Source organism: Camelus bactrianus, chromosome 11 (genome assembly GCF_048773025.1).
Source record: "Camelus bactrianus isolate YW-2024 breed Bactrian camel chromosome 11, ASM4877302v1, whole genome shotgun sequence".
NCBI lineage: Eukaryota > Metazoa > Chordata > Mammalia > Artiodactyla > Camelidae > Camelus > Camelus bactrianus.
The window spans coordinates 30,265,080-30,279,292 of NC_133549.1; the positions used below are offsets into that span (position 1 = coordinate 30,265,080).

General features: G+C 34.1%; 1 protein-coding gene across 4 annotated transcripts in view; it reads right to left on the bottom strand.

The window, feature by feature from the left end:
* ATRNL1 (attractin like 1) overlaps positions 1 to 14,213 on the bottom strand; it is a 631,157-nt gene that overhangs the window by 594,485 nt on the left and 22,459 nt on the right. For all 4 annotated transcript variants that reach the window (XM_074373561.1, XM_010969913.3, XM_074373562.1 and 1 more), the window contains exons 2-5: positions 12,899 to 12,982; positions 10,990 to 11,103; positions 2,944 to 3,072; positions 1,411 to 1,619 (exon numbers count right to left, since the gene is read on the bottom strand). In XM_074373561.1, the coding sequence (XP_074229662.1) occupies positions 1,411 to 1,619; positions 2,944 to 3,072; positions 10,990 to 11,103; positions 12,899 to 12,982 (536 nt within the window). The remainder of the gene's footprint in view (positions 1 to 1,410; positions 1,620 to 2,943; positions 3,073 to 10,989; positions 11,104 to 12,898; positions 12,983 to 14,213) is intronic.

Consider the following 14,213-nt stretch of genomic DNA (forward strand, 5'->3'; position numbering starts at 1 on the left):
GCTCACAGAGAATATTATACAAATGTATTCCTCTTTTGCTCTCAAGACTGTTGAAATGAAATGGAGACTAACAGCAGTTGAAGACCAGTTTGAAAAGCACCAAGCATATAAGCTGTACTTCTGTTTCTCAGGCCTTAACTAACATATTCTTGATGTACTACTCTCTTCATAGAAAAGGACATTATTTTAGTTTCAAGACTGAAACAGAAACAAGAAAAATGATATCTTGAGGCAGTTTTTAAGGAAAGAAAGGTCACAAATTAAAATAGCCACTCGACAAAATACATGCCCGTATCATTCAAGATCATTGAGAAGTCTGTATCTGTCACCATCGTAACAGGCAATCAAATTCAGTTTAGTAAGAAATGACTGGTATTTCATATGGTTAAAGTAGCTAAAATTTTAATGAGATACATGAGTTTAAGATGGGCATAATTTATACAAAGTCTAAAATAATCCCTCTAAAATCAGTACTCAGCACACAGTAATTCTTTTTTAATTCATCTCAAGAATATTAAATATGAGGAACATATTCTGTTTGGTTTTTATTCAGATCTGATAGGAACCATTGCTACAAGAGCTACACAGGATCATGAATTTATAATAACATAGGATCATGAACTTCAGATTATGTGTTTCTTGGGTCAGAGTTCCTCCTATCAGCAGGATTAATATGTTGGCACAAAGTAAGTTCTCAATATGTAAATATAATTCATACAAAGTAAGCTCTGGATAGGTAAGTACTTGGGTAACTACGACCTATCTCTTCATTTAATTCCACAATCACAAAATTTATGATTTTATACCCAAATATTTAAGTAAACTAAAACTCTTCAATGTAGTCTAAAATCAATCTTTAATAATAGGTATTTATAAAAGTTGTTTAGAAATTCTTCCCCAGGAATGTTACTTTTGCAGTAAGAAAAACTTCTACTTTTTTAAATAGTCTATGTTCTTTTAAAAATAGCCACAAGAGGTCAGTCTTTCCTAAGATATAAGTTTAATACAGTCCTGCAGTACCTTTCAAGATGAGCATCTATTTTTGTAATAAACTATTTACGTCACCCACTATAAATCAAATTTGAATGTATCACATGTTAATTTCAGTCAAGTCACCAAATCTTTGGGAATTCAACAAAAAATTACAGAAGATCATAATGATTACACACCTAGAATTTGAAATAAAGGTTCACATATAACTTCACTTGATTCTCAAAACAGCATGTAGACAAAATCTTTACTGACCCTATTTGTGAAGAAGCAAACTATTAAGAGGCTGACTGTCACTGAACATTCTAAAAACAAAACATGAGATCTGGGTGTGCAAACTACAGCAAAACAAATGAGAGTAGAATTTGTATTCAACTACTAGATATACGAATGAATGTTTCAAAAGCCACACATCCTTACCTTGCCAGCTATCATTGCAGACACACAGCTTTTCTCCTGTTAGGTCACAGTAACCGTGATCGGGGCTGCCGCAGTTGGCTTTACAGTAAGGGATGTCGCAAGCTTCACCCTTCCAGTATTTGTCACACTCACAATATACCTGACTTGGAACAGAGACGCTGGTCGTGCACTTCCCATGACCAGAGCAATTGTTAGGACAGGAATTGATTCTGTAAAACATAATTCATATATATTCAAATTCAAGATAACTGAAAAAAGAGTTTGGGTTGATATTCCTGTAAACTTTATAATTTTATGTTGTTTCTATGTGCCTCATTTAACACAGTTTCACAATGTGACTTCAGTCCTTTACTCTGTATCTTTTTACCCCTAAAGCGATTCAGTTATACATATTTGCCATCGGCCTCAGTTTACTTTGCCACCAAGTCTCCAGATGTCCAAGGACTACACATTCATCTATACAGTTCCAAGCAGGATGTTTTGTAAAGACTTAAGTATTTAAGTGCTTTGCGTATATATTTTGCAGACAAATAGTTAAGTTCATGAATACCTGAAACAACATAAGCCAAGATAAACCTCGGTCACGTAATACTTAGCCCCCTCTCACCTACACGCTGTCGGGGAAATTAAAGGACATTTATCAAATTCTATTTTAAGGCCCTTTAACCAACTATATTCTACTATATATTTATTCTCCCTTGTGTATATACTTGAGATAAATAAATCCTATAATAAACTGTTGACTCAAGGATATTTAGATTATTTTATTCCTCACGAAAAATTCTCTGGTTATCATTTTCTACATTCCTGAAGAAAAGAAAAAAAAATGTACTGGGTTCCTCTGTGGCCATTCCTACGAAAGCATCTCTGGCTAATTCCTCTCACCCCTGGACTTCCAGATATAAAAATTCATACAGCGTGTTAGACATATAGATTCTCAATAAACATTATTTTCCTAATTTTAGAGGGGACAGCGGTATATAGTCACTTACCTTATCTCCTAAGCCTCAATTTCCTCATGCATAAAATAGGGAAAATACCCATTTGACAGAACTGTTCTGAAGAGAGTTAAGGAATGTAAGTACATAAAGCATCCAGTACAGTGTCTGGAATACAGAAGAACTGTGAAAACTCAGCTCCTGTTCACTCTTCAAATCTGGCATAAAATATCTTGGAGCACAGACAGGCACTTGAGGGTTCCCTGCAATCCCACACACCTGCTATTACCAGCAAAGTAACACTAAATTTGTATTTGTTTAATCATTTGCCAACATTTTTAATTCTGTAGTTAATTTTCAACTAAACTTGTTACCATAATGTCCTGAGACTTAGAAATTGTCCTAATACAAGCTTAGACAGTATATTGGGGTATGTTATTAAAATTTATGTCACTTAGGAAGAGATGCTGGATATTTTGGTTTCACACACTAGTCTGCTCCTGGTATGTAAGACATTTATAAAAACAAACAATAATCTCCTCTATGCCAAGTTATAAGAATCATTACAATATAAATTTTTCTGTAAAATACTTACGAATAAAAAATGTTGAAGCCAGTTAGATTATATGCAGCATCACTAAAAAAATGTAACAGCGCATAGCCAGATGTTGTAACAACTTCAGGCACAGTTTCATTTCCCCTTATTTCAGGGACTATCAAACCACTATAAGAGAGCAAAATTGAACATTGGGTATTATTAATGTACATGTGACTGTTAATCACACACAATTTACTCAAAAATATCCTTGTCAGAATCACTAAGCATCTATATTAGAATGGACAACCAGAAGAATAAATCTAAAATGAGTTCCTAGTCATTTCTCACCAATTAGCTCTACTACTGCTGCCAACAGACTAACATCTACTCTCGTGCCGCCATACTCCTTTTTCTCTTCTCACTGTTTGGACTGCAGTGTCCCATTTCTCCATTTTGTCCTGCTATCCATCCGATCATAATACTCTAGGGTGAACTTTTACTTAACTCATACATAAAACTTTCATTTAAAGCCACCCTGGGGAAGAATCAGTATTGCTAAAATGTCCATACTACCCAAAGCAATCTACAGATTCAATGAAATCCCTATCAAAGTACCCATGACATTTTCTGCAAAAACCAGAACAGACAATCCTAAACTTTGTATGGAACCACAAAAGAACTTGAATAGCCAAAACAATCCTGAAAAAAAGAACAAAGCTAGAGGTATTATACTCCCTGACTTCAGATTATATTACAAAGCTACAGTAATCAAAACAGTATGATACTAGCACAAAAACATACACAGATCAAAGGAACAGAATAGAGAGCCAAGAAATAAACCCACACACTTATAGTCAATCACTCTATGACGAAAGAGGCAAGAATATACAATGGAGAAAAGACAGTCTCTTCAACATGTGGTGCTAGGAAAATTGGACAGCCACATGGGAAGCAATGAAATTAGAACATGTCCTGACACTATATACAAAAATAAACTCAAAATGGATTAAAGACCTAAATGTAAGAGCAGAAATCATAAAACTTCTAGAAGAAAACACAGGCAGAACACTCTTTGACATAAGTCTTCACAATATTTTTTTGATCTGTCTCATCAGGCAAAGCAAACAAAAGAAAAAATAAACAAATGGTACCTAATCAACCTTAAAAGCTTTTGCACAGCAAAGGGCACCATCAACAAAATGAAAAGACAACCTACTGAGTGGGAGAAGGTATTTGCAAATGACATGTCTGATATGGGGTTAATCTCCAAAATACATAGAGAGCTCATGAAACATCAAAAAAAAACAGACAACCTGATTTCTAAATGAACAGAAGACATAAATGAACATTCTTCCAAAGAAGAAATACAGATGGCCAACAAGCACATGAAAAGATGCTCAATATTACTAATTACCAGAGAAATATAAATCAAAACTACACTGAGATATCACTTCACACCTGTCAGAATGGCTACTGTCAAAAGATAGCTAATAATAAATCTTGGTGAGGATGTGGAGAAAAGAGAATCCTCATGCACTACTGGTGGGAATGTAAATTGGTGCAGCCACTATGGAAAACAGTATAGAGGTTCCTCAAAAAATTAAAAATAGAACTACCATATGACCCAGTAATTCTACTCCTGGATATATTATCCAAAGAAAATAAAACCACTAATTCAAAAAGAGATATGCACCCCAATGTTCACAGTAACAGTATTCACAATAACCAAGATATGGAAGCAACCTATCCATCAGAGGTTAATGGGTAAAGAAGAGGTGGTGTGTACACACACACACACACACACACACACACAGGAATATTACTCAGCCATAAAAAGAGTGAAATTTTGCCATTTGCAACAACATGGAGGGTATTATGTTTAGTGAAGTCAGGCAGAGAAAGACAAATATTGCATGTTTTCACTTATATGTAGAATCTAAAAAACAAATGAATATAACAAAACAGAAACAGACTCACAGATACAGGGAACAAACTGGTGAGTATCAGCATGGGGGTGGGGGGAAGATAGGGGAAGGGGATTCAGAGGTACAAGTACTAGGTATACATAAATAAGATGCAAGGATGTAACACACAGCACAGGGAATATAGCCAATATTTTATAATCACTTCAAACGGAGCATAATCTATAAAAATATCAAATCACTACGCTGTACACCTGAAACTAATATAATATTGTAAATCAACTATACTTAAATAAATAAAATAAAGCAAGGCCACCTTGGTGCTCTAACAAGTGCCCTTACTTTTTCCCACGGGTTGCAGATTCTGATGAAGCACGCCACATCAGTTAAGAGACTACAATGACATTCTAGTTAAAGTTGTACACTTTCAGTACGCTAATTACGTGTTTTAGGTCATCTAAAAGCACACGCTTTTTATATTTCTTTAAAATTTTGTATATTTATGCAAATTATTTTAATATATAATTATTCCAAGAGACAATATTACTCACACAAGCCCATATATACACAAAACAAAATTATGTTTGTCAGTGAGAAATATAAATGTGTAAAAGCAGGAGTTCTAAATTCATAACTAGAACTTCTTCCTTTTTAAGTCTACTTGTTCATGGGGGAAAATTACGTATCTTCATTTACTTATACCATACTACCCTCTCTAAATCTATGAAAACGTATAATATGAGAAAGAAAAGAAGCTGCTAAAAACAAAGTACATTACTCAAAATAGTCGATTCCTTTAAATAATGTTAAACTTATGTTTAAGCACCACCTGGAACTGAATTCCCTCATTCAAATCATATTTGACAGAATCAAATGAAATATTATAGTCAAATAATTTATTCTGTAAACACATTTTGAAAAGCAAACAAATTAAAAAGTAATCAACTCTTGATGCTTTCATAATTATTGTATCTACTAGCTCCTGTCTGCAAAGGAACAAAAGATTTTAAAAGGAGACTGTCAACAGAATTCAAATTCTACGATACCAGTCATAGTTACATGTACGTATTTTTCATCGCAGTGAGATTATATCAAATGAGGACGTTGCTAAAAATACTATTCCCAGATCTTTATAACAGATATGGCCAATTCCTCTGAAACAGATGAAAAGAGCAGATTTGTTTGCTTGGCTGTTTGTTTACAAGTGTTCTAAAACCAGTAAGTCAAAGAGGACTCCCACTTCCTGCATGACACACCAAACAATCTGGACCGACCAACCTCCCCACCGAAGTCAACTAGAAAAATGGCAAACTACGTACAAAGGAAGAAATCGGCTTGAAGATATTAGAACAAAGAAAAATGTGAGCCCAGGAATTGGGGCCATTTCTCCCAATTGGGCATTTGCTGATTTCAAAGTTGGAGATGAGGTTTGAAAGGCTAAGAAACTGGGTTGTTTTACAGAGCCAGGCAAAGAAAAAGTGGAACACAAGGCCCTCCTCTTGACCTGAGACCCCAGGGACCAGGCTTAAAAACGAACAAGTGGAAGGCAGGCCCTTCAGGGGACTGCACTGAAGTCTGGATGTGAATTACCTCAATACCTGGATTAGAATTCAGTCGACTGTGGACTTCCAGTATCCTCAGGTACCCTTTGAGAATATACTATCTTTCTAGGCCTCAAATTATTGCTGTATATGGTTTTACAACATGATGTCCAGCACACAATAAGAAAATAACACCTCTCCATTCCAATCTATTCTCCATATTCTAAAAAGTCTTGCCCTTAAACATATGATAAGACATCATTAAACCCCTAGAAGAGAACATGGGCAAAACAGTCTCTGACATAATCGTAGCAATGTTTTCCTAGTTCAGTCACCCACAGATATAGAAATAAAAGCAAAATTAAACAAATGGGGCCTAATCAAACTTATACGCTTTTACACAGCAAGGGAAACCATAAACTAAATGAAAAGACAACCTACAGGATGGGAGAAAATATTTGCAAAGAATGTGAATGACAAGGGATTCAATTCCAGAATATAAAAACAACTCCTACAACTCAGTAGCAAAAAGACAACCCAGTCAAAAATGGGCAGAAGACCTAAATAGACATTTCTCTAAAGAAGACACAGATGGCCAACAGGCACATGAAAAGATGCTCAACATCACTAATTATAGAGAAATGCAAATCAGATTTACAATGAGGAATCACCTCACACTGGTCAGAATGGCCATCGATAAAAACTCCACAAACAGTAAACACTGGAGATGGTGTGGAGCAAAGGAAACCCTCCTACACTGTTGGAGGGAATGTAATTTGGTGCAGCCATTATGAAAAACAGTACGGAGATTCCTTACAAAACTAAAATAGAGTTACCATGTGATCCAGCAATCCCACTCCTGGGCATATGTCTGGAAAAGATGAAAACTAATTCGAAAAGATACACACACGCCAATGTTCACAGCAGCACCATTTGTAATAGCCAGGATTTGGAAGCAGACTAAATTTCCATCAACTGATGATGAGATAAAGAAGACAAATATTGTATGACATCACTTATATGTGGAATCTAAAAAATGATACAAATGAACTTATTTACAAAACAGAAACAGACTCACAGATATAGAAAACAAACTTATGGTTTCCAAAGGGGTAAAGAGGGGGAAGGGATAAATTAGGAGTTTGGGGTTAGCAGATACAAACTGCTATATATAAAATAGACAACAAGGTCCTACTGTTTAGCACAGGGAAATACATCCAGTATCTTGTAATAACTTACAATGAAAAAGAATATATATATATATATATATATATATATATATATATGTATAATTGAATCACTATGCTGTACACCGGCAACTAATACAATATTGTAAAGCAACTGTATTTGACAAAAAAATAAATAATAATAAAAAGTCTTGCCTACAGAATAAAGTCTAATTTCTTTAGTGTGGTATACAAGAAAGCATTACTACAGTAAATGACTATAGCTCAATAAAAAAAAAGTTACAAAAAAAAAAAAGCATTACTACAGTGATTAAGGCATTGTAAAACCTAGGCTTGTATTCTGACTCTATCATTTACTAACTAAGCAAATTTGGGCCACTCACAGAATCTCTTTATGCCTCGATTCTCCATTTATAAAATGGCAAAAATAATATCTACCTAAAGGGTTACTGTGAGGATTAAATGAGTTGATACACATAAAGAACTCTTGCACACTGCCTGGCACATAAGCAGCATTCTGCAGACATTACTGACTACCATTTACTGCGTGATCTAGCGCCTACCTGTCCCTTCACATTTCCTATGACCAAGTTACTCATAGCTACTTACTACTGTCCCAAAATACAGTGTTCTTTCCGTTTATGTCTTTGTACATATGTTTTTCTCTACCTAGAATGTTCTATCGGACTCTCATACTTTGTCTACCACTCTTCTACTCATGATGAAATTCACTATGAAGGGTGGGGGGAGGGTATATAGCTCAAGTGGTGGAGCGCATGCTTAGCATGCACAAGGCCCTGGGTTCAATCCTCAGCAGCTCCTCTAAAAAAATAAACTTAATTACCTCCTCCCCCCAAATTAAAAAAAAAAATACAATAATAGATAGAAATTCACCATGAAGAATTAGTTACATCTGGAGTCGTACAGCACTCTTCATAAGCTGATTATACACTTGCTGTACTATGTAAAATGCCTGTTCACATACTGCCACCAGGGCCTAACTTCTGTGTGGTGATGTAGCCTCCAAATCCTTGAAATTCAAGTGATAGGAATGTCTTTGTTATTCATGGTGGGCTCATATTATACGCTAATGAGGTGACTCGGGATAGGAGCTGACCACCCCAGAAAGACCAACCATGTGATTAAAGGGCTGGTGCTAAAGCCACAAGAAATCAATCTGACTTCCAGAGAGGAGGGGGGACTAAAGATTGAGTTCAACCACGTGGCCAAGGATTGGATCAATCATGCCTACATAACAAAACCAAGGAGAGAAAAAAATCCTCTGGACACCTGTAACTTGGGTGAGCATCTTGGGTGGCAATACACACTGATATGTTGGGAGGATAGCATGTCCTGAGGACAGAGAAGCTTTGTTCGCGATCTTCCCAGACCTCACCCTGTGTGTCTCTTCATTTGACTGGTCCTATTTTTATCCTTTATAATAAAACTATAATCAGAAATACAGTGCTTTTCTGAGTTCTGTGCGTTACTCTAGGAAATTACTGAATCTAAGGGGGTCAGAGGCAGCTGTGAATTTGTAGTCAGCTAGTCTGAAGTGCAAGTAGCCTGGGACCCCTGAGCTTGCAGCTGGTGTCTGAAGTGAGGGCAGTTTTGTGGAGGACTGTGCACTCAACCTATGAAGTTTGGCCCAACTTCAAGTAGTTGGTGTCTAAAATGGTCTGTATCTTATTCCTTACGGCATCTTCCAGGCTTATGACAGTCTCTAGAGTTGAACAGGTTATCAAATTCAAACATTTAGATTCAGAACTCTTAGTAAAGAAACACTGTATACAGGCTTTTAAATCAGACTGTCAAGTCCTAGTCTTGGCTCTACCATCTATTAGAAGAAGGTGGCAGCGGCAGCGGCAGTAGTAGCAGTAGTAAAACTCTGAGTCTCAATTTTCTCAACAGTATGTGGGGGATAACAGCACTTCTTCCATAACATCCTTACGGGGACTGGATGACATTTAAAGTGCCTCATAAAGTGCTTGGAATCAAGTGGATATTCAATAAACATGAGTTTTCCACCTCCCTCAGGATAGCTAACAGGAGCTTGCTAATGAAAAGTCACTGGTTCCACCTTCATAGTCACATAGTAACCCCCCGCCTGCTAATTATTTTACAAAAGTTTCCTTTAGTATCAAGAAAGGGTTGGTAAGGGTGTTAATGAATCACTGTTAATTAATGCAAAATCATCACAACTACTAGAAAAATAAATGAAAAAGGCACACATCTAAATGATGGTCAGTCAATAGTATCACAAAAATAGAGGAATAATAACAAAGTTATATCTAAGTTGCTAAAAATAAATATATGAACCTACAATCTTATCTATTTGTTGCAATGAATTATCTCACAATGTAATTAGTTACAAGGCTCTGCTCCATTTTCTATTATCCTTAGATGGTTACTCATGGATGCTCTTTATATAATTTCCAAAGAACTCAAAAAGTAAATTTTAAAGGTATCTTGAGCAATAGCAATATCACAGAATAAGTGTCTAATCTCCCAAGGAGACACTCTGAATTCATTCAGAAATACAAGTCCTTACATGTTTATGCAAAAAAATAAATTACATTCCTGTTAAACAGAGTATTTACAACATAAGAGTAAAAAGTGAAAAAAGAAAAAGGAAAATTTTTAAAATTGAAGGGAACAATGAGATTTTATTTATATATTAAAATATATTTAAATTTTCAACAATGACAACACAAAAGAGATTCTACATAAACAACAAAAGGAATAATGTAATGAATAACTCTGGTCAACAATCATGTTAGTTAAATTGGGCACAAAATCTACACTATATGCTTAAAAATTTTTCTAATATATTCTTCTCCTATTCATAAAACATTTCATAATAGGTTGAACATACACACATAAAAAAGATTTTTAAACTGATACTGAAAATGCTGTGATTTTAAAATTAAGTCTGACTACTAACAACAAAATATTTTGAAGCAACCAAAATGCCCAAACTGTGAGAACTGATAGAAACGCCTTCTTTATTAACTACACAGAGTATAACTTAACCTTTTTTTACATAATTTAAAATGTTATAATTTCTCTAAAATAAAGACAACTATAAAAATACGTCTATTAATTTCTATGTCAGCTAGAACTTTTATTAATCTATTCAAATAGGTATTTCTGAAAACATATTCAAATAATTTTAAAAGAATAAACTATGTACAGTAAGAATTAGGGGTATTTATCAAGAAATCTACATTTCTGAAACAATATCTTCACTATACAAATGTTTATATTAATACATATACATCTAAGTTGTCAGCCACAGTACACAACAATCTTAAACTATCTTTGAAATTTAGCCATCAATATCTATGCTAAATTTATTTTTGAAGTGCAGATGAGTATATCTTTAAAATTAATAAAGTATAGTTACTTTTCTACAGCTGATTGTAAGTTCATCAATTAAACATAACTACTCACCTAAGTACAGCTATTAAAGGTGCATATATTGAATCTCCATCATAAACATACATATGATCCCAGCTACATTCTGTAGCAAAATGATTGAATCTTAATCTTAACACTGCATTTGGACTGAAAAAAAATTAACATATTTTAAAATTAATATGTAATATGTAAAGCACAGTCTGAAGAAATCTTAGAAAATTTTATTAAAAACCTATTTACAGATAATTTTGCTATAAATCCTTAAGTCACCAGTACAAAAGACTGATAAGCAATCATATCTAATTTGTAAAAACAACATACAACTTCCAAGCCTATTAACTGGCCATATGTAAGTATCATCTTTTTCAAAACATTTAGTCAACAGGAAATGTTGTCTGTCTTGACTAAGATGGCGGTTACATAAATTATATATATTATTGAAACTTCACTGAGCTGTACACTTAAGATAAGTGCGTTTCATTGTCTGCAAATTGCATTTGAATAAAGTTCAACTTTACATTCCACATTTAAGACTATTTTTATTTCTATGAACCCTTAACTAGAGGTACTAATAAAGTATTTGAATTAAAAGGTCTCAATATGATATACTGCTACTTGTTAACAAATACATAAAATGAGACCATAAGTGCACAGGGAATGAATAACTCTGAAGTTTTGAAAAAATTTTAAAGTAGCCAAAGAAAAAAACACCACCCAGTTTTCCAAATACACTCTCTAAAAAAATCATAAAATAGTTCAAAAATAATCCATATCAATTCATTTACAATCCTACTCACAGTATGTTTAAATAAATACAGTCTCAAGCCCTAGTTACTGAAAAATGCCTCTAAAAGGAAAATGAACTCTCTCTTCTACAAAATGTCCTTTTTTTAAACACTCATAACTAAAATGCTGAATATAGTATGAACCAATGGTATCATTCAGCATGGAATATTTTTAGACTTTCTACGGAATCTTCAGATTCCATAACAAGCTATTTAAAATAAGCCAAAAATGCGTATTTGATTTAATGCCACAGTAACATAACTCAAAAATAAAATACAGGTAAAAATTAAACTATTATCACAAGTAAAAGGGTATTATAATTTATATTAAATATGATATCCAGCTTCCTTTTCCAGTGAGCGGCCTGAGGTGACCTCTAAAAATGGTTTACTATTCACTTGACCCAGAAAACCCCACAAAATCATGCAAATCAAGAGGTTCAAATCTTTGTGTTCACTTTAAGAACACTCGTTAAACTGCCCAGGCCGTTCAGGGCATGCATATCCGAAAAGCCACCAAGTATCTGAAGGATGTCACTTTACAGAAGCAATGTGTGCCATTCCGTCTTTACAATGGTAGAGTTGGTAGGTGTGTCCAGTCAAAACAGTGGGACTGGACACAGGGTCAATGGCCCAAAAAGAGTGTTGAATTTTTACTGCACACGCTCAAAAATGCAGAGAGTAATGCTGAACTTAAGGGCTTAGATGCAGACTCTCTGGTCACTGAGCACTTCTAGGTGAACAAAGCTCCCAAGATGCAGTGCAGGACTTACAGAGCTCATGGTCCGATCGACCCTTACATGAGCTCTCCCTGCCGCACTGAGATGATCCTCAATGAAAAAGAGCAGACTGTTCCTAAACCAGAAAAGGAGGTTGTACGGAAGGAAAAGATATCCCAGAAGAAACTGAAGAAACAAAAATTTCTGGGCCAGGAATAAATTCAGCAAAAAATAAATGCAAATCAGTTTAAAAAAAGAACAAAAAAAAAATCTAAAAGTTGTAAAGCCCATTTTTAAAATCATGAATAATGTTTTCCAATAATAAGCAACTGAATAAACTATATAACTATGAAGTTGTTATACTTTAATGTAACATTGATATAATCACCTTCTTTATCATTTCAGAATAAAATAATTTAACACAAATTGTATACTTACTAGCCTTCAATTAGCCATGTACATTTAGTTTTATACTTATAGTTAATTGGACCATCTGTTAAATATCCAGAAGGTTCTGTTAACCTAGAAAACAAAATCATGAAAATAATTACATTAAAGTAATTTTAAGACACATAGTAGCATAAAAATTTTAAAAAGACACTAAACCAAAGGAATGGGATATAGCCACTACCAAAAAGGAGAATTCATTTACAACTTAGGAAAACCTTCAAATTGCCATAAATCTCTCTACATCTCAAAAGAAACTTATGTTGAATTTCTTTAAATTTTAATTTAACTGTTATCTTTTACAAAGTGGAACAATACAGTGAAAGACTGAATATTATACCAATGGGTTCAGTGTTGATGCAAAACAGATTAAGTTAAACTTCCTCTGCACAAAATTAGGTGGAGGCAAAAGAAGAAAGATCAAATGCACTTTGAAAAATGCAGACCTATGGAACAGAGAAAGAGTGTATGTACACACCACTTTGGGAAGTTACACTGTTAGCTATATTTGTTTTTCATGCAACAGGGCTGCTAAAGTAGCTGTCACAGACTCTACTGAGTTCAGCTAACTGTTTTTATTATCATTTTCTTTTGTCTATTTTATATATATATAGTCCGAGAACTCAATCAATTTAAAAAAGAGGGTAAATCAAGGGTTTTGTAATTATCCTCTATTTTAAATATAAAAAAAAAAGAAAAAGATAATTGAAAAGCTTCAGATTTTCAGAATTTTTAGATGTTTAAACAAAAACCCAGTTCTACTTCACTTTGTCCTCTTTGGCTCCAGCCCAATTATTTTATCAACAAAAGACAATATCTTAAATAATTATCTTACCATTTAGCCTTTATGTATTTATACAGGCACACACATATACATAAACACACACACACACACACACACACACCCCACGGCTTTCAGTCTTCATACATTCAGATATACATACACACATATATATACATACATACACATACAGATACCAGGATCATTATTTAGTGTTTGGCAAAATTAAATTTTCCTTATAGTATAGTCTTAAAAACATTAGGGAAAAAAAGTTTCATTTACCTACATGAGGGTTGACAGAAAGGTCAGTTAATGTAAATGTTATTCGATGTCTTTCATAATCCCTGCAAACTGCTTTGGGTAGAAAAAAGGCTAATTCATGCTTAGAAAAGTTTTTAAAGAGCAACAGAAAAATTCCCATGTTTTCAAATTAATGTAATAATAAACTGAGCATTTTCCATGTGTCAGGTATTACTGTAAATGCATACTTAAAAATGTCAAAAACCTCATGAAATTATTATTAAT